This window comes from Pleurodeles waltl, chromosome 3_1 (assembly GCF_031143425.1).
Source record: "Pleurodeles waltl isolate 20211129_DDA chromosome 3_1, aPleWal1.hap1.20221129, whole genome shotgun sequence".
Taxonomy (NCBI): Eukaryota; Metazoa; Chordata; class Amphibia; order Caudata; family Salamandridae; genus Pleurodeles; species Pleurodeles waltl.
In genome coordinates, this window is record NC_090440.1 from 744,236,502 (window position 1) to 744,259,120 (window position 22,619).

General features: G+C 47.1%; 1 protein-coding gene across 1 annotated transcript in view; it reads right to left on the reverse strand.

The window, feature by feature from the left end:
• The window catches only part of LOC138284580 (solute carrier family 13 member 4-like), a 413,185-nt gene that overhangs the window by 241,143 nt on the left and 149,423 nt on the right, over window positions 1–22,619 (reverse strand). Inside the window, exon 7 of the mRNA XM_069223513.1 lies at window positions 21,292–21,330. Within this exon, the coding sequence (XP_069079614.1) occupies window positions 21,292–21,330 (39 nt within the window). The remainder of the gene's footprint in view (window positions 1–21,291; window positions 21,331–22,619) is intronic.

The following is a 22,619-nucleotide window of genomic DNA, read 5'->3' on the forward strand; positions in this document are numbered from 1 at the left end:
GTAGGTCTCTCAGGTGGGCTGAAATGTGGTTGTGGCGTGAGATGTCAAGGATGAGGCGTGCGGAGGCATTCTGTATACGCTGCAGTCTTTTCTGGAGTGTGGCCGTGGTTCCCGCATAGAGAGCATTGCTGTAGTCCAGTCTGCTGCGGACGAGGGCCTGGGTGACCGTCCTTCTGGTTTCTGTGTGGGTCCACCTGAAGATCTTGCGGAGCATGCAGAGGGTGTTGAAGCAGGATGATGAGACGGCATTGACTTGCTGGGTCATGGAGAGCGATGAGTCTAGGATGAATCCCAGGTTGCGTGTGTGGTTGGTGGGTCGAGGTGAGGTTTCTAGAGTGGCCGGCCACCAGGAGTCGTCCCAGACGGAGGGGGTGGAGCCGAGGATGAGGATCTCCGTCTGAGTTAAGTTTCAGGCGACTGCTCTCCATTCAGTCGACGATGGCCTTCATTCCGTTGTGGAGGTTAGTTTTGGCGGTGGCGGGGTCCTTGGTGAGCTAGGGGATCCACTGGGTGTCATTGGCGTAAGAGACAATGTTGAGGTTGTGTGATTGGATGATGTTGGCGAGCAGTGCCATGTAGACGTTGAAAAGGGTCAGGCTGAGGGAGGATCCTTGTGGCATGCCGTAAATGGTCTTGGTGGCTTCAGATCGGAAGGGAGGGAGGCGGACTCTCTAGGTTCTGCTGGTGAGGAAGGATGTGATCCAGTCCAGGGCTTTGTAGCGGATCACTGCGTTGTGAAGGTGTGTGCGTAGGGTGTGGTGGCAGACGGTGTTGAAGGCGGGCGAGAGGTCTAGGAAGATGAGGGCCGCAGTTTTGCCTCTGTCTAGCATGGTCCTGATGTCGTCGGTGGCGGCGATAAGGGCGGTCTCGGTGCTGTGGTTGCTGCGGAAACCGGATTGAGACGTGTCCAGAGTGTTGTTGTCTTCAAGGAAGCGGGTCAGTTAACTGTTGACAATCTTCTTGATGACCTTCGCCAAGAAAAGGAGCAGGGAGATGGGCCGGTAGTTCTTGAGATCTCTTGAGTCTGCCTTGGGTTTCTTGAATAGGGCGTTGATTTCGGCGTGCTTCCAGCTTTCCGGGAAGGTGGCGGTCTCGAAGGAGCTGTTGACGACAATTCGGAGTTGAGGGGTGATGACGGAGCTTGCTTTGTTGAAGACGTGGTGAGGGCAGGGGTCGGATGGTGAGCCGGAGTGAATGGTGCTCATGGATTTGATGGTATCATCGGTCGTTGACCCGGGTCCAGGAGAGCAGGAGGTTGGTGTGGCTGGGGTCCAGTGAGTCGGGGTTTGTGGTGACAGCGGCTGTCATGGGGGTCGAGGTTTTGAAGCTGTTGTGGATGTCTGTGTTCTTGCGGTGAAAGAAGGTGGAGAGGGAGTCGCAGAGGTCTTGCAAAGGTAGGGTGTCGTTGGAGCAGGATCTGGGATTGACGAGTTCCTTAACGATGTTAAAGAGCTCTTTTCTGTCATATATGTTGTTGTCGATGCGTTCCTTGTAGGAGGATCTCTTGGTGGTCCGGATGAGCTGGTGGTGTCTGCAGATGGCGTTCGTGAGGGCAGTGTGGTTGATCTCTGTTTGTTCGTTGCCCCACTTCTTCTCGAGTTTTCAGCATTCTCGTTTGGAGGCCTGAAGGTCAGCGGTGAACCAGATGGCCTTAGTGTTGGTGCGGTTGTTTGAGTTTTTCTTGATCAGGGCGAGGGTGTTGGTGCAGTTGTCTATCCATTGCCTGAGGTTGTGGGCGGCTGTGTTGGGAGGCGGCGCTCAGGTGAGGGTGGGGATCAGTTTGTCTTCAGTGACCTTGTTCCAGCTGCAGCGGGGGATCTGTTGTGGGTGGTGGTGCATGGTGGGCTTCTTGAAGGTGAAGTGGACGCAGCGGTGGTCGGTCCAGTGTAGTTCGGTGGTGTGGCGGAAGGTGACGTGGCTGCTGGCGGAGAAGACGGGGTCGAGCGTGTGGCCGGCGGAGTGGGTGGATGTTGCGATGAGTTGTTTGAGACCGAGGTTGGTGAGGTTGTCAAGCAGGGCGGTGGAGTTGCTGTCATCGGCGTTCTCGAGGTGAAAGTTCAGGTCGTCGAGGAGGATGTAGTCTGTAGAAGCAAGGGATTGAGCGCTGATTACATCGGCGATGGAGTCACTGAACTGTGGCCAGGGTCTGGGGGGTCTGTGGATGAGTATTCCTCTGAGGGTGGTGTTGGTGCTGATGTGAATCTGGAAGTGCAAGTGTTCGGCGGCGTCGATGGTGTCTTCGGTATTGATCGAGATTCTGATGGTGTTCCTGTGGATGATGGCGATTCCTCCTCCCGGTCTGTTGGTGCGGTCTCTGCGGGTGATCTTATAGCCGTCCGGGAATGGCTATGGCGAAATCGGGTTCCGAGGATGGGTTCATCCAGGTCTCTGTTAGGAAGGCGACATCTGGGGAGGATGAGATGAGTGGATCCTAGAGTTCGATGGCGTGCTTGTGGACGGAGCGGGTATTGAGGAGGAAGCATCTGAGGTGGTTGCGTCCGGTTCTGGGGGGAGGGGCGGCGGCTTGGGGGCTGGTGAAGATGCAGCTCCGGCAGGAGAAGGGTCCGTGGGTGAGCTTCGGGGTGGCTTGGAAGCAGGTGGGTGATCGGACGGCATTGAGGGCTTTGGCACTGAAGCAGTGTCGGGCGGCGTGGGCATCGCGCAGGCCAAAGGGTCTGGCGCTGGGCGCTGTGGGGCACAGACGGGCTTGCCTCTGGCACGCCTCTGGGGGAGATGGGAGGGAGGAGCAGCTGGGAGGCGGAGCGGTGGGTGAAAGGGGGCGCGGGGACGCAGGGGACGCAGCAGCAGGATTAGGGAAGGGGGAGAGGGCAAGCAGAGTGTGAAGGCTAAGGAAGTAGAAAACAGCTGTAGAGAGGGAGAAAACAGCTAAAGAAAAGGAGAAAAGGCTAAAGAAAAGGAGAAAGAGGCTGAAAAATGGAGACGAAAAGCAGTGAAAAAAGGCAAAAATGAAAAGACAGTCACAAGACACATCATTTTTTAAAACATACTGCATAGTAGAGTAGCAAGTCTTAGTTAATGTAGTGTGGTGAGTAGTAATAAATTGAAGGTGATGCACAAATTAGAAATTTAATTTATAACTATATCTTTTAACTTTCTAATGCTTGTATAGTTTACGTTGGGTTAGTATAGAAATAATAAAGTTCTCCTACCTATAACTTATCCTTAACTTTTTTGTTCCATACACACACACAAAATGAGAAGAACCAAACATTAAAGGCATGTTATAGTGACAGACATTTTAGCGCTACGTGCAACACAAAAGTCAATGGAAAATGCATAGGGGAAAAAACCTGTTTGGGGACCCCCCTTCTTTTCTTTCCACACCCCTAAAGATTCACTGTGAATTTTTCCAACCTCCACCAATGCAGAAAATAAATATGCCTGAAAAGATGTGTAGTGACTAGCCAAATGGGGCATAGTTATTAGCACACAAACATCAGAGGAATTCCTATCTCTGGCAACAAAGCAAAGGTTAAAGTAACATGATTAGGTGAATATTTTAGTGATAACAATGTTTTAAACTAAAAAAACTAAGAAATTCACCAGTTATAGTTGGCAGCACTAACTCTAATTCTAACTTGCACCCATTCCATCCACCTCTTATGACCTCACATATGAATTCTGTTAGACCTGGCATCTTTTGGTGTGCTTCCCTGCTTTTTGCCTTCTGAACTGCTGTTTGTATGGTATGCTGTATTCTGTTTTTGCTGGTTTATTGTTTCTGCACACTTTACCACTGCTGATCAGTGCTAAAGTGCAAGTGCTTACTATGTAAATTGCATTGGTGATTGGTTTATCCATGATTGGCATATCTGACTTACTGGAAAGTGTACCAGAGGTGCCAAGGGCCTGTAAATTAAATGCTACTTGTGGGCCTGCAGCTCTGGTAGTGCCACTCACATGAGTAGCCCTGTGAACATGTCTCAGAGCTGCTACTACAGTGTCTTTGTGTGCAGTTTTAAAACTGCTAATTCGACCTGGCAAGTGTACCTTCCCTTTTTGTACATGTAAGGCACCCCTAAGGTCAGTCCTAGGTAGCCCCAGGCAGGGTGCAGTGTATGTTAAAGGTGGGACATGTACTGATGTGTTTTACATGTCCTAGCAATGAAATACTGCCAAATTCAGTTTTCACTGTCGCAAGGCATATCTCTCTTATAGGTTAACATGGGGGCTGCCTTTAAATATCCAGTTTCTCTTTGAGAGCAGATAGAAATCTGGAGTTTGGGGTCTCTGAACTCACAATTTAAAAATACATCTTTTGGTAAAGTTGGTGTTGGAAATGGCCCTTCTGCAGGGTCGCCCCCTAACTATTTGCCTTCCTCCTTCTCTTTATCTGACCTCATCTTTGCTGGCTTTAGGACTCTGCGCACTTTACCACTGCTAATCAGTGCTAAAGTGCATGTGCTCTTTACTTAAAATATGGTGACACTGGCTCATACACAATTAGCATATTTGATTTACTTGTAAGTCCCTAGCAAAGTGCACTACATGTGCCCAGGGCCTGTAAATTAAATACTACTAGTGGGTCTGCAGCACTGGTTGTGCCGCCCACATAAGTAGCCCTTACCCATGTCTCATGCCTGCCACTGCAAGGCCTGTGTATGCATTTTCACTGCCACTTCGACTTGGCATTTAAAAGTAATCGCCATGCCCCAAACTCCCTTTTTTCTACATATGTCACCTCTAAGGTAGGCCCTAGCTAGCCCATAGGGCAGAGTGCAATGTAGGTAACAGGCAGGACATGAACATGTCTATAATTAATATCCTGGTAGTGTAAAACTCCTAAATGCGTTTTACACTGCTGTGAGGCCTGCTCCTTTCATAGTATAGCATTAGGGCTACCCTCATAAACTGTTTGAGTGGTAGACTCTGATCTGAAAGGAGTAACCAGGTCATATTTAGTATGGCCAGAATGGTAATAGAAAATCCTGCCTATAGGTGAAATTGGATTTAATATTACTATTCTAGAAATGCCACTTTTAGAAAATGAGCATTTCTCTACACTTAAATGCTTCTGTGCCATACAATCCACGTCTGGCTGGGTTAGTTGACAGTTCCCTTGTGCATTTCACTCAGACAACCCCAAACACAGGATACTCATTCACACCTACACACATCTGCATACTGAATGGGTTTCCTGGGCTGGGAGGGTGGAGGGCCTGACACTTACATGTCAAAGGACAGTGGCCTACCCTCACACAATGGACTGCCAAACACCCTACTGGGACACTGGCAGACAGGATAGAACTAAAAGGGGACCTTGTGCACTTCTAAGCCACTCTTTGAAGTCTCCCCCACTTCAAAGGCCATATAGGTATTTAAACAGGGCCTCTCATCCTACCAATTCAGACACTTCTACAGACACCTATGGACAAGATACCACTGGTGAAGAAACTCTGCACCAGAAACTGCCTTGCTGTTGCCCTGTTGCCTTGCTGCCCTTCAGCTCTGCTGAGAAGTGCTCTCCAAGGGCATGGATTGAGCTTGCATCATGTTTCTGAAGTGTCAGGACCAAATAGACTTCATCTCTTCAAAGAACTCTTTGTGCAGCGAAATTGTGGCTCACAGCCTGCCAGAAATGATGCACAACTTGCATTGCGGTGTGAAAATCACCGCATGCCGAACTGGAATGACACAGCCCGGCTCCCCGAGTGGAGATTGATGCAGTGCCAGCGTTGCGACTGGAACTCCGATGCACGGCCCACTGGATCGACACATAGCCTGACTTCCAGTAAGAAGAATTGACGCAGTGCCTGCCGTGCGACAGAAATTTCCCCGCATCGCCCCCCGGATTGACGCAGCTCCTGGGACTTTGTCCTGCATGCCCAGGATTTCTCCGCATCGTCCCTGGGGCGTCCAAATACCCCGCAACCCAAAGAGGATTCAAGTCCGTGCGTGGGAGATCGACACAAGGACCTGGCTGTGTGAAAAATATCAACGCATCGTCTGTGTGCGCCCTGAGAAACCGACGCACACCTCCCCGTTTCCATCTCCTCCTCTGTGGTCCCTTGCAGATAATTTAGATGCAAATCAGGTACTTTGTGCTTGCAAGAGACACTTATTGCTTTTAAGAACTTAAGACTATTTTTATCCTTTTCTAAAGTGATATTTCAACGTGTACTTATCATATCATGATCGTTTTGACCTTATTTTATCCAGATAAATATTATAGATTTTTCTAAACCTGTGTGGAGTATTTTCGTTGTGTTTAGACTGTGTTATTGCATGATTTATTGCACAAATACTTTACACATTGCCTTCTAAGTTGAGCCTGACTGCTCAGTGCCAGGCTACCGGAGGGTGGGCACAGGATACATTGGAATGTGTGTGACTTACCCTGACTTGAATGAGGGTCCTTGCTTGGACAGGGGGTAACCTGACTAGCAACCAAAGACCCCATTTCTAACAGTTGTTTTTTAGATTTTCAGTTTGAAAATGCCACTTTTAGAAAGTGGACATTTTCTTGCTTAACCATTCTGTGTCTCTGCCTGCTTGTGTATTAAATGCCTGGGTCAGACTGCCAGTTGGGCTGTTTGTGAATCTCCACTAAACAGTGACACAAAGGGAGCTGGGATGTAGCCTGCATATCCTGATGGGCCATCTGGGCTAGAGTGGAGGAAGGAGTGGTCACTTACACCTGAAAGGACTGTGCCTGCCCTCAGACAATGCAGTCTGCGACCCTCTGGTGTGTGACTGGGGCCAGGCCTGGCTAAGGCAGGATCTTGTCAACAACATAGACTTTCCTTTCAAGTTTGCTACTTCAATGGCAGAACTGGGTATAAGTAGTAGACCCCAGACTTTTAGAACACTTCTGGATCAAGAGGAACCTCTGCCAAGGAGAAGAGCTGAAGAGCTGGAGGAGGAGGAGTACTGCCCCTTTGCTGTGTGTGCTTTGCTGGGTTGGCCTGCAGTTGTGTCTTCTGCCTGAAAAAGGGCAAAGACTGGACTTTGTTGTGTATCCTGCTTGGGAGGTTTCTCCACTGGCTTGGAGTAGAGCTTGTCTTCTGCTGGACGTCTCAGGAATATCAAAGACTTCAGCTTCATCTGCCTACAGCACTGGGAACTGTGTGTTTTGTGCTGCAACAGACGAAAAACCACCACAACACCATCAATGATGCCACTGACTACACTGTGACCTGACAACGCCACACGGAGCCATGTGCTTCATGAAAACTGATGCAGTCACTGAGCCACTGCTTGCACCATGACCTGTGGGCTCTGCATCGCCTTGCTCACACCGCAGTTTGGCATCCCCGACCATGACTCTCCGCGCTGACACCGACGCCGCTGCCTGCACCGTGACTTGTGGACTCCACTCGTGAGGTACACGGAGCACTGTCCTGCACAACATCCCCAGTCTACCGACACCATCGACTCCAGTGTCATCAACAGACGCCGCAATCTGCACCGCAACCTGTGTGTGCGGCACAGAGCCCGCCCGTGCAGCTGTCTGGGCCTACCGACGACAGTGCTTCAGCAACAATGACTCCGCTGCCTGCACCGTAACCTGGAGATACCATTTGTCACACCTCCCCGCTTCACACCACAGCCCTGGTCTAACAGACGCCTCAGGATGCCGTCACCGAGCCGCTGCCTGCCCTGTGAACTGTGGGCACTGTACCGTCCCGCTTCGCACCGCAGCCCCGAAGCCATCCATGCCAGCACTCATGACTTCGTCATCAGCCCACGATTCAATCTGCAATGCGTGTGAATTCAAGGGCCCGACGGCCCCTGCACCGACCTCTGGAACCGATGCCTGCGACACCGCACTCCAGATCCCATCGCGAGGATCACAATGTCCTACATTTCAAAGGTATTGTTTGGGGGTCTTCCCGACATTGTAGCTGGCACGCAACGCTACGGCTGGCCTGAACTATTGGATTTGTTGTTTGCGATGCCGTAATAGCCCCAGACGGAGTTACTGACTTCAAGGAACTGTATTTTTAAGTTAATTCTTGCAGATCTTTATTACTGTATGTTGGATTTTTCTCATTTTGGTCTTCTTTTACACAGATAAATATTGGCTATTTTCCTAAAACTGGTGTTGTGTCCTTTTGTACTGTTTTCATTCTATTACTGTGTGTTATGTGCAAATGCTTTACACATTGCTTCTGAGCTAAGGCTGAGTGCTTGTGCCAAGCTTCCAAGAGGGTGAGCAGGGGTTATAGGAGCTGGGTATCTCCCTTATCCTAACTAGAGTGAGGGTCCCTACTTGGACAGGGTGCAAAGCGACTGCCAACTAGAGACCCCATTTCTAACAAATTCACTGACATGCTCTATGACATCATTTATGACATCACTGATGACATCTCAAATGATATAATTGATTACATCATAAAAGCTTCTTTTGTACACATTGCTGTTTAAACGTGTATACCATTAGAGCTATGAAAGTAAGTGCAGAATAGTTTAGAATTACATGAAGCACCTTTACTGGTATCATACATATAACCCTCATAGGAAAAACAAGCTTGTGTTATTTGCAACATTGACCCTCCATCATACAGTTTATGGGTAGCCAAGTCAGGTATTGTTTGGGGGTCTTCCCGACATTGTAGCTGGCACGCAACGCTGCGGCTGGCCTGAACTATTGGATTTGTTGTTTGCGATGCCGTAATAGCCCCAGACGGAGTTACTGACTTCAAGGAACTGTATTTTTAAGTTAATTCTTGCAGATCTTTATTACTGTATGTTGGATTTTTCTCATTTTGGTCTTCTTTTACACAGATAAATATTGGCTATTTTCCTAAAACTGGTGTTGTGTCCTTTTGTACTGTTTTCATTCTATTACTGTGTGTTATGTGCAAATGCTTTACACATTGCTTCTGAGCTAAGGCTGAGTGCTTGTGCCAAGCTTCCAAGAGGGTGAGCAGGGGTTATAGGAGCTGGGTATCTCCCTTATCCTAACTAGAGTGAGGGTCCCTACTTGGACAGGGTGCAAAGCGACTGCCAACTAGAGACCCCATTTCTAACAAATTCACTGACATGCTCTATGACATCATTTATGACATCACTGATGACATCTCAAATGATATAATTGATTACATCATAAAAGCTTCTTTTGTACACATTGCTGTTTAAACGTGTATACCATTAGAGCTATGAAAGTAAGTGCAGAATAGTTTAGAATTACATGAAGCACCTTTACTGGTATCATACATATAACCCTCATAGGAAAAACAAGCTTGTGTTATTTGCAACATTGACCCTCCATCATACAGTTTATGGGTAGCCAAGTCAGTTTGTAGACAGTGAAACGCTTGTGAGAAATACATCACACAGTATTACAAAATATCTAGTAAGCACAGTGCACACTCTATGCAAAACTTGTCCAAAGAGTGTCTATTCACTTAAACTAACCAAGGTCTGAAGGTGCTAAAGATCATAATACTGTAGCCTTCATACTGTGGTGAAACCTTTACAGATAGCCTGTCTTCTGAAGCAAAAGAAGCAAATGTACATAAGTTAGTACCTTGTGCACACAGTCTTGTTAAGTAGGAATTGTAAAGCTGAGACAATTCTGTCTAATAACTCAAGGCTGCTTACAATATTTTGTATGTAGTAGGTAGAATCTTTGCCCTGCTAAAAACATTTTCTGCGGTACCGAAAAAATTGGGTGGAACAGATTGAACACAAGTCAACTGTCTCCTACACAGAGTTACTCTTCAATACAAAGATGTATGTGTTCAATACCTCTACACAACTATAATGCATTAGTAGCACATGAGTTTTGTAAACACTTATACTGATTAGATGGACACTGGCTGCACAAACATTAGTAGAAAAGTAATATGGTAGTTACCTGCCACTATGTAAACTATGAAACAAACTAACACTCATCGAATGATGTAATCAGTGACATCATCAAAGTGTAATTGGAGATCTCATTGGTGATGTTGTAAATAATGTCACAGAACATGTCATGAGTGATGTCATATGTAAGGTCATAAGCAGTATCATTGTGAAGAGTGAGAGGGTGGCACATAGTCTCTCTTAAGCTGCTCTTGGTCCTGGAGAACCGGTCCCCTGGAGCCCGCACAGTGAAAGGTAGGTGCCCTGGGGCCAATCCAGGACATCCACCATAGTGTCGCTGGGGGTCATGGGTGGAGCCCCAAGGCTCTGCCGCGCACAGCTTTTGACTGTGTGTGGTTGGTTGATTATAGAGGGTAGGCTGCAAGGCATGGCTGCAGACTAGGACCTGCGGACAACCCCCATCACACACTGCCAAAGGTCGTACATGGAGCGGGGTTTGGAGATTAAAGGGGGTTGCCTTGGAGTGCAATCGCCTGGGGACCGTCTCTTGTTGAGTGGACCACCTGGACACGGGCTGTGGCGTTAGGTGCACAGGTCTCACGCATGAGGTGAGAGTCCTTGGTTGTAGGTTTCTTCAGACAGAGCTGCTGTCTTTGGGAGCTCTTGGTCCTTTTGGGCCCAGGGCAGTCCTCTGGAGTTGGCAGAGGTCACTGGGCCCGCTGGACGCGTTGCTGGTCTTTTTGCAGATTCTTTGAATCAGGAGACAGGCCGGTAGGACTGGGGCCAAAGCAGTGGTTGTCTGCCTTCTTCTCTGCTGGGGTTTCAGCTTAGCAGTCCTTCTTCTTCTTGTAGGTCGCCAGGAATCTGGTGAGCCGGGTTCAGGGAGGACCTTAAATCCTAGATTTAGGGGCCTTTTAGGGGTCAGAGGGAGGTTGCCAATGGCTACTGTCCCTGAGGGTGGCTACAGACTCCTTGTGCCCGCTCCCTTTGGGGAGGGGGGCACATTCCTATCCCTATTGGTCCCTGTCCTCCAAACCAAGATGGAGGATTCTGCAGGGAGGGGTCACCTCAGCTCTGGACACCGTAGGGGTGGTCCTGGCTGGGGTGTTCACTTCTCCCCATTTTCCCACCAAAAGTGGGGCTTTGTCCAGGTGGCGGGCATCGCCCTGGGGCACTGTAACCCGAGGCTTGAGCCTTTGAGGCTCACCGTCAGCAGGTGTTACAGTTCCTGCAGGGGGAGGTGTGAAGCACCTCCACCCAGGACAGGTTTTGTTTCTGACCACAGAGTGCACAAAGGCACTCACCCCATGTGATCAGAAGCTTGTCTCAAAGTGGAAGGTTGGCACAGACCGGTCAGTCCTACACTAGCAGTTTGGTTAACATACAGGGGGCATCTCTAAGATGCCCCCTGAGTGCATTTTTCAATAAATCCCATACTAGAATCAGTGTGGGTTTATTTTGCTGAGAAGTTTGATACCAAACTTCCCAGTATTCAGTGAAGCCATTATGGTGCTGTGGAGTTTGTAATGACAAACTCCCGGACCATATACTCAATATGGCTACCCTGCACTTACATTGTCTAAGAATGGACTTAGACAGTGTAGGGGCATATTGCTCATGCAGCTATGCCCTCACCTGTGGTATAGTGCACCCTACCTTAGGGCTGTAAGGCCTTCTAGAGGGGTGACTTACTTATGCCAAAGGCAGTGGTTTTGTGGGCATGGCACCCTGAGAGGGGTGCCATGTCGACTCGGTCTTTTTCTCCCCACCAGCACACACAAGCTGCAAGGCAGTGTGCATGTGCTGAGTGAGGGGTCCCCTAGGGTGTCATAATACATGCTACAGCCCTTAGAGACCTTCCCTGGCCACAGGGCCCTTGGTACCATGGGTACCTTTTACAAGGTACTTAATTGTGTGCCAGGGCTGTGCCAATTGTGGAAACAAAGGTACAGTTATAAGGAAAGAACACTGGTGTTGGGGCCTGGTTAGCAGGGTCCCAGCACACTTTTAATCAAAGTTGGCATCAACACTAGGCAAAAAGTGTGTAGGGGGTAACCATGCCAACAGTGGCACTTTCCTACACTGTGCTTTTTTCTTTAGTTATGCTGCGCATTTAGGGATCCTCCATGAATTTGCAGCAAAATTAAAAACAAAGCTTTTGGCTCCGTCGGGGGTCCCTCTGGGACCCCACCACGAGGCCTTTGGGGTCAGGGTATCCCCATCCTTTCCCTTATGTCTGTTTTTATTCCCTTTTTTTCAGGACCTGTCTAGAAACTCAAGGTAAAAGTAGCTATGGATTTCACTTTGTTGTCATTCAAATGAGTGGCTAACAGAAAAAGGGTCAAGCACAATTGTTTAACGTCACCAATTCAGGTTTACCTTCTCTTAAAGAAAACATAAGGAGGAGGTGGAATGATATAATGACAATTGAAGAATCTGGATCACACATCTTATGAATGGTCACAGTTCAGTGTCCTCAGATGCCTGCCACCACTTCTTGGCTGAGAGGCTGGTAGCCAATCAGATCTCACTTTGAAATCTGTTGGTCCTGGGGATCATCCGTGGCCTGACATATACAATGTTTTTAAACCACAATTTCTCAAAACTACTGAATGAATTTATACCAAAACACAAAAAGCTATTTCGGGATAAAGTTCATGCTTTCTGTCAAATTTGGTGTAAATCTGTTTAGCGGTTTGGGCTGCAGTGGTATCTAAAGTACCTATGGAAAAATGAATGGGAAAAGCACGTTTTGGGACCACCCTTTCCCCCGTTCCTCTCTCCACAAATCAACCCAAAACTGTCCATCTGCAAACTAGTCAAAAAGTAGCATTTTTAGGGGAAAGTTTTGTGGAGATTCATCACATGAGGCCTCAGTCTTTAGCAATACATAAAATGCATTTCCTCATGAAACACGATCCTAACTATTACTACCCAGTAGCAACCGCTATATATTACCTACTGCACTAGTTATCGTTAGGATCTAGTTTCCATAGACAGACCATTTTTTTTAACATTAGTAACTTTGGTGTTGCTTGTAGAATTTTCACGAAATTTAAAAACTAGTTTGCCACTCACTTCAGCTGCTGCCTCGAAAGTTTCAAGGTGATTCATCAAGCAGATGCAGAGAAAAAGGGGGGATCCCAAAATGCGTTGTGCCCATGCAATTCCTCATAGGGATTTTGAACACGACTACAGCCCGAACCACTGAAAGGAATTAAACAAAATTTGGCAGAAAGCTAGATCTTTGTCCAGAAAGATCAGTTTTTGTGACTTGGCCTAAATCTAGTCAGAGTTTTCTGATTTAATAAAGGAAAAAGATTTATAGATATCTATAGAAGTGGATGGTCTGCGGATCGCAGAGATCTCAAAATAGGATCTGACTGACTACCACAACTTTAACCAGGAAGTGGTGGCAGTCATCTTGGTACTGTGACTCAGACGAGTCTGACAAAAACAGAATGGGCAGGGTAGGAATACCCAAACTCCCTAGGCCTGGTGGTGGGTCCCACAGTGACCCCGCTGGGGGCCAAAAGCATTTTTTCAATGTTGTCTGCAAACCGCAGAGGATCCTCTTGCCTGTGCTTGCTTTTCTTTGTCCCCCAGGTGGGCCAGATCCCAGGGTGGAAATACATTTTAATTTAACGGGGGAGATCGCGCATGTAGCCCCTGTCCCCAGGCCAATTTCGGCCCCATTTCCCAGGGCCCAGCCTATTTCATTAACAGGAGAGGGGGTATTGCAGCCCCCCCCTCCCTGGCTGATTTTGGCCCCGGGAATCCCAGACCCTGGGGCCCAGCTGATTTTTAAACCAGGGAGCGGGGCCACATAGCCACTCTCCCAGGCCAATTTCTGGCATGGGGACCCAGACTTAAAACAAATGCAGAAGGGGGAGCTGCATTAACTATGACTCGTGCACTAAGGTAACTATAACTCACACCCTCACAAAACGCTTCTACTTACCCCACATATTACATCAGTAATAACATCTTCTATAGCATAATTTATAATGTAACTGCAACATTTGCAATACAATTATTGATATGAAAACTGTGCATGGCAGAGGCGCCGCAAGTTATAGCTACCTAAAGACAGGAGTTATAGTTACCAGACACAACTCTAATCATATCAGCTGAATTTCTATGGTTTTGAGCGAGTAAATTCAGAACCTAACGATAACGTCCTTGTAACTTTTTTTTTTCAGTGAATATACATAGCTCTCTATATATGTATATATATATATATATATATATATATATATTCACTTAAAAAGCCAAAGGTTACAGAAACATTACAGCTAGGACCTGAATTTACTCGCACAAAACCAAAGAAATTCAGTAGTTATAGCTATGATTAGCTCAAATAACTATAACTCGTGTCCTAAGGTAACTGTAACTAGCGCCCCCGTCACACACAGTTTTATTCTCAGTAATCTTACTGCAAACGTTACATTGATATTATCAACAAGGTTATCAAAGATGTCATGATTGATGTAATATGTGGGGTAATTAGCAGTGCATGACAAGGCCGCAAGTTATAGTTACATTAGGGCACGGGTTATAATTACTTGAGCCTGTAATCTTTGTTTTTTTAAGTGAATTTCTATGGTATTTTAAATTCTATTTCCTAACTATAATGTCCCTATAGCCTTTGTTTTTTTCAGTGAATTTCTATGTTTTTTTAACGTAAAGTAATTTTAATAACTATACATTAAAACAACCACTGCTACGCACGGCCAAAGGCCATGCATGTCAGGGTTGGTCGCTATAACTACCCAAACCCACGCCATGCACGGCCTTTGGCCCTACACGGCATGGGTTGGCTGCAGGACCTACAGCCAGGCCCTGCAGCTGAGCCCATAAAACCACCCAACCACATGCCATGCATGGCCTTTGGCCATGTGCGACAAGGGTTGGCTGCAGGGCCTGCAATTAACCCTCTTTAACCATCAACCCTGCATGCATAAGTCTCTAAGTGGGTCTGTGAGTGTGTGCAGGAGTACCTCAGTGGGTTTGTCAGTGGATAGAGGGGTCTGTGAGTGGGTCTGTGAGTGGATGCATGACTGTCTTAGTAGGTCTCTGAGTAGGTACATGATTGTCTGAATGTGTCTATGATTGCGTGCATAAGTGTCTGAGTGGGTCTGCAAATGGGTGCGTGAAGGCCTGAGTGAGTCTGTGAGTGGGCGCATGAGTATCTGATTGGGCCTGTGAGTGAGTGTTTGAGGGTCTGACTGGGTGTGTGAGTGGATGCGTAACTGTCTGAGTGGGTCTGTGAGTGGGTATGTGAGGGCTTGAATGGGGCAGTGAGTGAGTGCATGGGGGTCTGATTGGGTCTGTGAGTGGGTAGCTGAGTGCCTGAGAAAGAAAGTGAGAGGGAAAGAGATAGAGAGGTTTTAGGCTTTGGAATCTGATATACTTACACACAAACACAGATGTATGAAGTAGTTGGGTAACACTCAACCCTGACGCTCAAATTTCAGATCACTGGTACCTAGCCAGTGTATATATTGACAATATGTTCGAAAACGTCCACTATCTGAGACAGTACACATCTTTGTTATTTAGAGTTTACTTTATTGAATGCCAGTTCCGACCATAGCCCAGCCCTGGCATTCAATTAAAGAATCTCTGAATAGCTTTCTCAGATGGTGCCCAGTTTTTTTGTATTTTTTTTTACTGCAGATATTGCATTGATATTATCATTTTTGTTATCAAAGATGTCATGAGTACCATAATTTGTGGGGTAGCAGTGAACGGCAAGAATGTGAGCTACAGTTACTTGCGATAACTCTAACAGGTGAATTTATATGGTTTTGTATGTTTAAAATGTGAGCCTAACTATAACTTCCCTGTAAACTTTGTTTTTTTAAGTGAATTTGTATGTTTTTTCTAAAATTCTATTTCTTACCTATAGCGTCCCTGTAATCTTTGTTTTTTCAGTGAATTTCTATGTTTTTTTAAACAAAATGTAATTTTTATTACTATATGTTAATCCAACCACTGCGGAGCACAACCTGCGGGGGTTGGCTTTAAGGCCTGGCCTGCGGCCAGACCCTGCACCCGAACCCACGTTCTGCACTGTCTTTGCCTGTGAGCGGTGGGAATTGTTCTGTTTCTCTGGGTGTGAGAGGGTGTATCTGGGTGTGAGAGTGGTGGTGAGAGTGTCTGTCTGGGTGTGTTTGTGTCTGTGAGTGGGCGCATGAGTGTTTGAGTGGCTCTGTAAGTGGGTGTGTAAGGGTCTGAGTGGGTGTATCAGTAGGAGAAAGAGATTGAAAAAGAGAAATTGAGAGAGAAAGATATAAAGATTTTTTTAGGCTTTCATGAATGATATGCTTATAATGAGCTATTACTGGACAAATTGAAAAGAAAAATGGATTTGTCAATTAAAAGAGTGAGATCACCTTTCAGTATAAACCTTAAATTTTTGAAGTTTGAAAAAAACTAAAGAAGGAAAATGACCATGGATATACCTCTAGAAGAACCCTCAACCTTCAGTGCAAGGGTCTGTGATCTTAACCTTTAGGCAACAGGTGACTCCTTGCTGTAATGCTTCCAGACATACCTATGACAGTCAACCCACGCGTGTGATTGGAAAGAAACATGAATATTCCATCGCTAGGAAGGTTTAACATTCGAAAAACTTGTAAATAACCAAACACACAGCCAAACAATATTAGGATTTGCACCTTCAGCCTACTGAGTGACAGCACAAGACCTTGACCATTAGGCCAGAAGTGACTGTTCCACTCTGCACCCAAATGTAACTATAACATTTGTATCAAACATCTTGCTAGTCTTATTCTTTGACATTATTGTATGGAGAGACCATTGCAATGACAATCTCTCTCTAAGAGGGAGAGTGACAGGACCGCAGGTGGAGCTTGAGGGCCCCCGCGGTCCTAGCCAGCTCCCCACATCCTGCGGGAGCCGGCATTGCACCGACAAGCAGGGAGCTGTTTTAAATAGCAGCTCCCTGCTTGCAGGAGCAACGTTTCATTTGCTTTACTGCACCCATATTTGTGTGCAAGGAAAACATGAAAACTCCGCCTTCTGCTGGCTGGAGCTGTTTGACAGTTCCCGCTGTCAGTAAGCGGACTTTGTGTGCTTTTGCTTGGTGGGAACTTTTAGCCTCAGGGGGTGGTGGTTCCCTGGGCTGGGGGGGCCACGCAGCCCCCCTGCACAGAACTAAATATTTGCCCCGGTGAGGTGGTAGTCCCCAGGACTGCTTGGCCTCCTGCATTAGGTTTAAACTTGGCCCAGGGAGGTGGGGTCCCCAGGACTGCAGGGGGCTAGGTAGCCCCCTGCATTGGATTTAAACTTGGCCCTGGGGAGGTGGCTGACACACCTCCCCAGGGCCAAGTTTAAATCCAATGCAGGGGTCCTGCGGTGGAGCTGGGTGGCCCCCCCAGCACTGGATTTAAACTTGGCTTCAGTGAGGTGGCAGTCCCCAGGGATGTGGGGGGCCGCCCCCCATTCAAATTTTAAAAATATCCCAGGGGCCTGGCACAACCGGGGCTTTAGTGAAACAAGCACGGGAGCCTATGCTTTTTTTTAAATACATTTCAGCGGATCTAGCGAGATTCTTGCCCAAAATTATTTTAAAAAATACTTTTGTGCTCTGGGGGTTCCCATTGGCACCAGAGCGAAGGGGTAAGGATGTCCCAACACTGGCCCCTTTTCTTATTTTTTACATTTTTGTCTGGGACTAGGCTGAAGCTGAATCCCAACATGGCTGCCAACGCTTTCTTGTTGAAGTGTTGTCAGCCAATTAGATCTCAGCACAAGATCGTGAGGGTTTGTGGAGCCTTCGTGTCTCTATATATACACAAATTTGAATTTTCTTTAATTTCTCACAAACTACTGAATGGATTTACACCAAATAACACAAAGGGCGCTTTCTGGACCAAGAGCTACCTTTCTGCCAAATTTGGTGCAATTCCGTCCACTGGTTCGGGCTGTAGACCTGTTAAAAATACCTATGGAAATGAAAACTGGAAACGCACGTTTTGTGACCCCCACTTTTACCCAGCCCCCGCTTGACGGATCCACCCGAAACTTACCAGACAGCAGCTCAAGTGACAGTCGAATTTGTTTAGGAAATTTTGTGAAGATTCGTCATGCGGCGCCAAAGATATAGGCAAGCTAAAAAATGCTTTTTCTATAGAAAACTAGGTCCTAACTATACCTATCAAGTAGGCAACCACCACTTGATATATATGTGTGTTTATATATTCACATTACACATAATAATAACTTTGATGCCATTTGATGAATCTTCATAAAACATCTCTAAAAAAGTTCACCAGCCGCAGCTCTTTTCTGGAAAGTTTCAGGGTGATTCGTCAAGCTCGGGACAAGAAAAAGGGGTAGTCTCGAAACACAATTTCAGGAGGGAATTTTGAAACGGCTGAGGTTTGCAGAAATTAAGGTTTACAGTTTATAGATATCTGGATGGACGGGTTTGTAGGACTACTGTGGCCCTCATTACGACTTTGGCCATCTTTGTCAAAGACTAACGAAGCTGCTGAAGTCAACAGAACACCAGTGCTGGCGGTCTGCTGACCACCATATTAGGAGACCTGAAAGGCCTTCCGCCCGTTTATGTTTGCAAATCCTACTCTGTCGGCCAGAAGCGGTGGTTCCACCACCAGCACCGCCATGGCAACAAGACACTGCCCGCTATATTACGATACGTAATACGGTGTGGCGGAGTCCTGTCGGCGGTGGAAAACGCCAGTACCCATCCCCTCCCGGACGACCACCTCGCCGGAAAAGGTAAGTCGTCCGAAAGGGGGTGGAGGGTTGGGTGCATGTATGTGGTGTGTGCATGTATGTGTGCTTGAATGGGGGGTGTGCATGTGTATATGTATGTGTGCATGGAGGCTGTGTGTTTCTGCATGCATGCGATGGGGTGTGAGTGAGTGGGTGTGTGTATTGGGATGCATGTGAGTGGGGGTGCATGTATGCAAGTCAGCGAGTGAGTGGGGGTGTCTGTGTGCAAGTGTGCGGATGGGGGTTGTGTGTGCAAGTGTGCGTATGAGGAGGGGAAGTGTGTGAATGCATGCATGCGTGGAGAGGTTGGGGGTGTGCATGAATGCGGAGGGAGGTGGGGTTGTGAATGACTGCAGAGGGGGGTGCGTATGTGTGAGTGCGAGTGTGGGTGGATGTCAGTGTGAGAGCACGTGGGGGTGTTTGTATGGAATACATGCGGTTGGGTGGGGGGTGTTTGCAAGTGTGTGCATGGGTAGTGGGGTACATGGAGTGTGTTGACGGTGGGTGTGTGTGTTCCGGGGACAGGAATGGGGATTCCTGTTGCCAGGTGCGTTTCCACCAGGGTTTTCATGGCGGGCGATCGCCACGAAAATCCTGGCGGTTTGCTGCCTTGTAAGCAGCGGCCTGAGGCATGCCACTGGCTTGAAGGAGCTCACGGCCGGCCGCGTCAGTGTGACCGCACCGGTTGTCCAGGCGGCATTGTGGTGGTTTGGCTTAGGCCAAACCCTACAATTTGTAATGCAGCGGTCTTTACCACCGGGTCCATGGCAGTAAGACCACCGCTGCTAGGCTGGCGGTCTGATGACTGCCAGCATCATAATTAGGACCTTAATGTTAGTGCTCTAGTAGAACACTATTAGGATGGAGGGAGCATGGGCTTAAATATGGACAACAGAGGACAGGTGAGAGGGAGTCGGGCGGAGGGGTAGTGGCAGAACAATGGACCATGGATGGCAGGGGGGAGGAGGACAGGGGTAGCAAGCCAGCCAGATAGGACAGGTGAGAGAGACTGTGGGAGCACACCGAGTCACAGTGGGCAGAAGAGCGAGTCAGTGGTAACACAACTGACCATAGAGGGCAGGGGCATGCCAACCAACCATAGAGATCAGGAGGGAGGGAATAGGGACACAGACTAGGACAACAGAGAGGTGGGAGTAAGGAGGCAGGGGAGTAGCAACAGACTGACCAGGCAGGGCAGTTGGGAGTGGCAGTGGCAGCACAACAGACCATGAAGGGCAAGTGGGAAGGGGAGTGGCAGAACAGTGGACTGTGGAGGGCAGGAGGGAGGGGCAGAGGCAACACAACAGACCATGAAGAGCAGGTGGAAGGGGTTAGGGGCACAGACTCAGACAGCAGAGGGCAGGGGGAGGGGACTTGGGCAGCAAGCTGACTACCCAGGGTTGCCGGGAGAGTTGAGGCTCCCACAATGGACCATGCAAGGAAGGTGGGAGGGGCCTTGCATAAGATGATGATATGCCTTTGGGAATAGAAGGGCATTCCCTTTTTCCTCTAGGCGTGTTGCTTCTTTCCCCCAAAGGTGTAGGTGTTGTGTATTCACCTTTTCAACAACTAAGTTTTGTGTATATTTGTAACTCCCCAACTTTTCCCAAGTGTGTTTTTATTTGCATCCACCTTGAATAAAGGGTGGGAGTATTTAGATATGTTTTCCCACTGGATGTCTTCCTTTAGCCCATCCAACTTGCACAAAAGTAAGGAACATTTTTATACCATTACGTTCCATACCTTGCCCAAGAGCAGGTGAGAGGTATTTTTCCATTCCCTGCCTTGAAAAGGATGGAGTGGTATGTTACCTCTCAACTCTCCCCTCCTTGCTCTAAGGTGGGGGAATTTTTCTGTTTGAAGCTTCCTTAACTTGTTCAAGGGGGGGGAGGTAGTTCATCCCCCCACCTTACCCAATCGTGGTTCAGGGGAAATATTTCTAAACCCTTTGCCTCACTCAAGGATGGTGTTACTCCGCATAAGAAGTACATTAATTGCGCATAACTGATCGACATTTTTAATGTAAACCCTATATTAAATACAGTAGGAAGAACCTTTACATGGTTCAACCACGTCACAATTACAGCAGGAAGAGTTTACATTGTGAACACTGACAAATGGTAGAAGGATTTGTCTTTGTGAAAAGCTCTGTAGGAACAGACTTTCTATTTTTAACACGTAGAGATATTCTAAGACATATCTCTGATTCCGGAGTGTTAAACAGGTCAGTTCATTGGATGCATCTATAACTTTATGTTTAGTATTTAGATGCATTTGAATTAAAGTATTTTTTTTAACAGTAAAAGCACAAACTAGACATTGATGTATTAAATGTTATTGTATGCTTTGTGGAGTTCTGAGTTTGTACCCCACACCACGTACCCAAGTAAACTTTGAAACCCTCTACTGTGCTATTCTTTGGGTCTGTGGTGCTTAATCTGGTTCCAATAGTAAGGTGGACGCTGGGGTTTGGCTCCACCCCTTTATTTTTCACTCAGTGTGTGTGATATGAACTAACATCTTGCCTTGCCGAAGTGTGTAGGGTGTGGATATTTTTGATGATTCTGCTGTAAACAAACCTAAACATTAGTATAAGAAATGTTGAGATGTCCCCATTATATTGTGATGGAACGTCAACAGGATAACACACCCTTCTAGACGCTTATAACAAATGTGTATAATTTGCAGCTTTATTAAATATAATATTCAAAACGACAATGAGGATGCAAAAATAGGTGAGATTAATACCTTTTTTGAAGATCTCTGTTCTTGAAAGGGCTGTTGTTCCTAAAAAAGAAAGACATCTTTTCACAACAAATCTGTTTGGTTATTATTGAAAAGAGTAGCTGAAGCATACATTAGTACAAAAAGTATTTACACTGAACTGCAAACATTGAATCAATGCCACCAAGGTTTTGGTGTCATTATCTAGTCTGCCTAGACATGTAAAATAAAGGATATCAATTCCCAAATATGGGGATGTAGGGGGCAACACTCACGTAATTGGGATTTTATTTATCTAAATAGTTTCCTAGTCAGTGGCAGCCCGTCCTTTAGGGCGGAGGGGCCCGCCCACCCACCTTTTGCCCCTCATGAAGAGTGTCTGTCAGGCTGAACAAAGATCAGCCTGACAGACACTCTCCATGTTCAGCTCAGACAGCCAGCAGACATGCGCGATTTGCGCACACTCCTGGCTGCCCGAGCTGAACTTTGCTGGGCTGAGGAGGTCACAGCTCCTATGGGCATGACCTCCTTGGCTCAGCAAAGGTGCCTTGAGGCCCTCCCCTGGGTGACGAAGAAAGCGTCACCAATTGACACTCTCCCTGGGCGCTTCAGGTTTAAGCCCTGAAATGCCCAGGGCGAGTGTCAATCAGTGACACTTCGTCACAGAGTGGCGTGGGGTCAGCAGTCTCACTCACCCCATCCCACTCTGTGACGAGGCTGGGACTGCTGCCTTCCCTCATTTTAAAATGAATGTTTGGTGCGTGCGTGCATGTTTGAATGGTAGGAGTGTTATTGATGGCTGTGCGTGCGTGCGTGTCTGTGTGTGAAAGAATGTGTGTGTGTGTGTGTCCCCTGCCCCCCCCTAAAGCTGCCGGCCGCCACTGTTCCTAGTCACGCCCATTTATGAGTGAGTCACAAAACTATTGAGCAAAAGTAGAAATGCTGCTTGCTCCCGCTTATTCTCTACAATGCAATAGAAACCGCCTAAATGATCTGAAATTATTTTCATCATGTGTATGTTTGATGAAACCCCTATATTTAAACATTTTTTGAATCCTCATATTTCAATCTTTATGTATTTGTATTGTGCCTTGCTGTTTTTAAAAGCTGGATATATGTAATACAAAAATCTTGCAAAATAAAATCCGATTTATACTTTGTATTTATATGTGCTTGTAAAGCGCACTCATCCCGAGGTTATCTGCACACTATACATATAACCAAGTGAAGGCAGGCTTCAAAGATACTGTACAAGAGGTGGGATACTACATAACAGCGTGAGGGCGGAGCGTCATGCAATCCCAAACCACATTGCACTTTAGCATCTTTAGATATTTTCTAAAGGATATTAA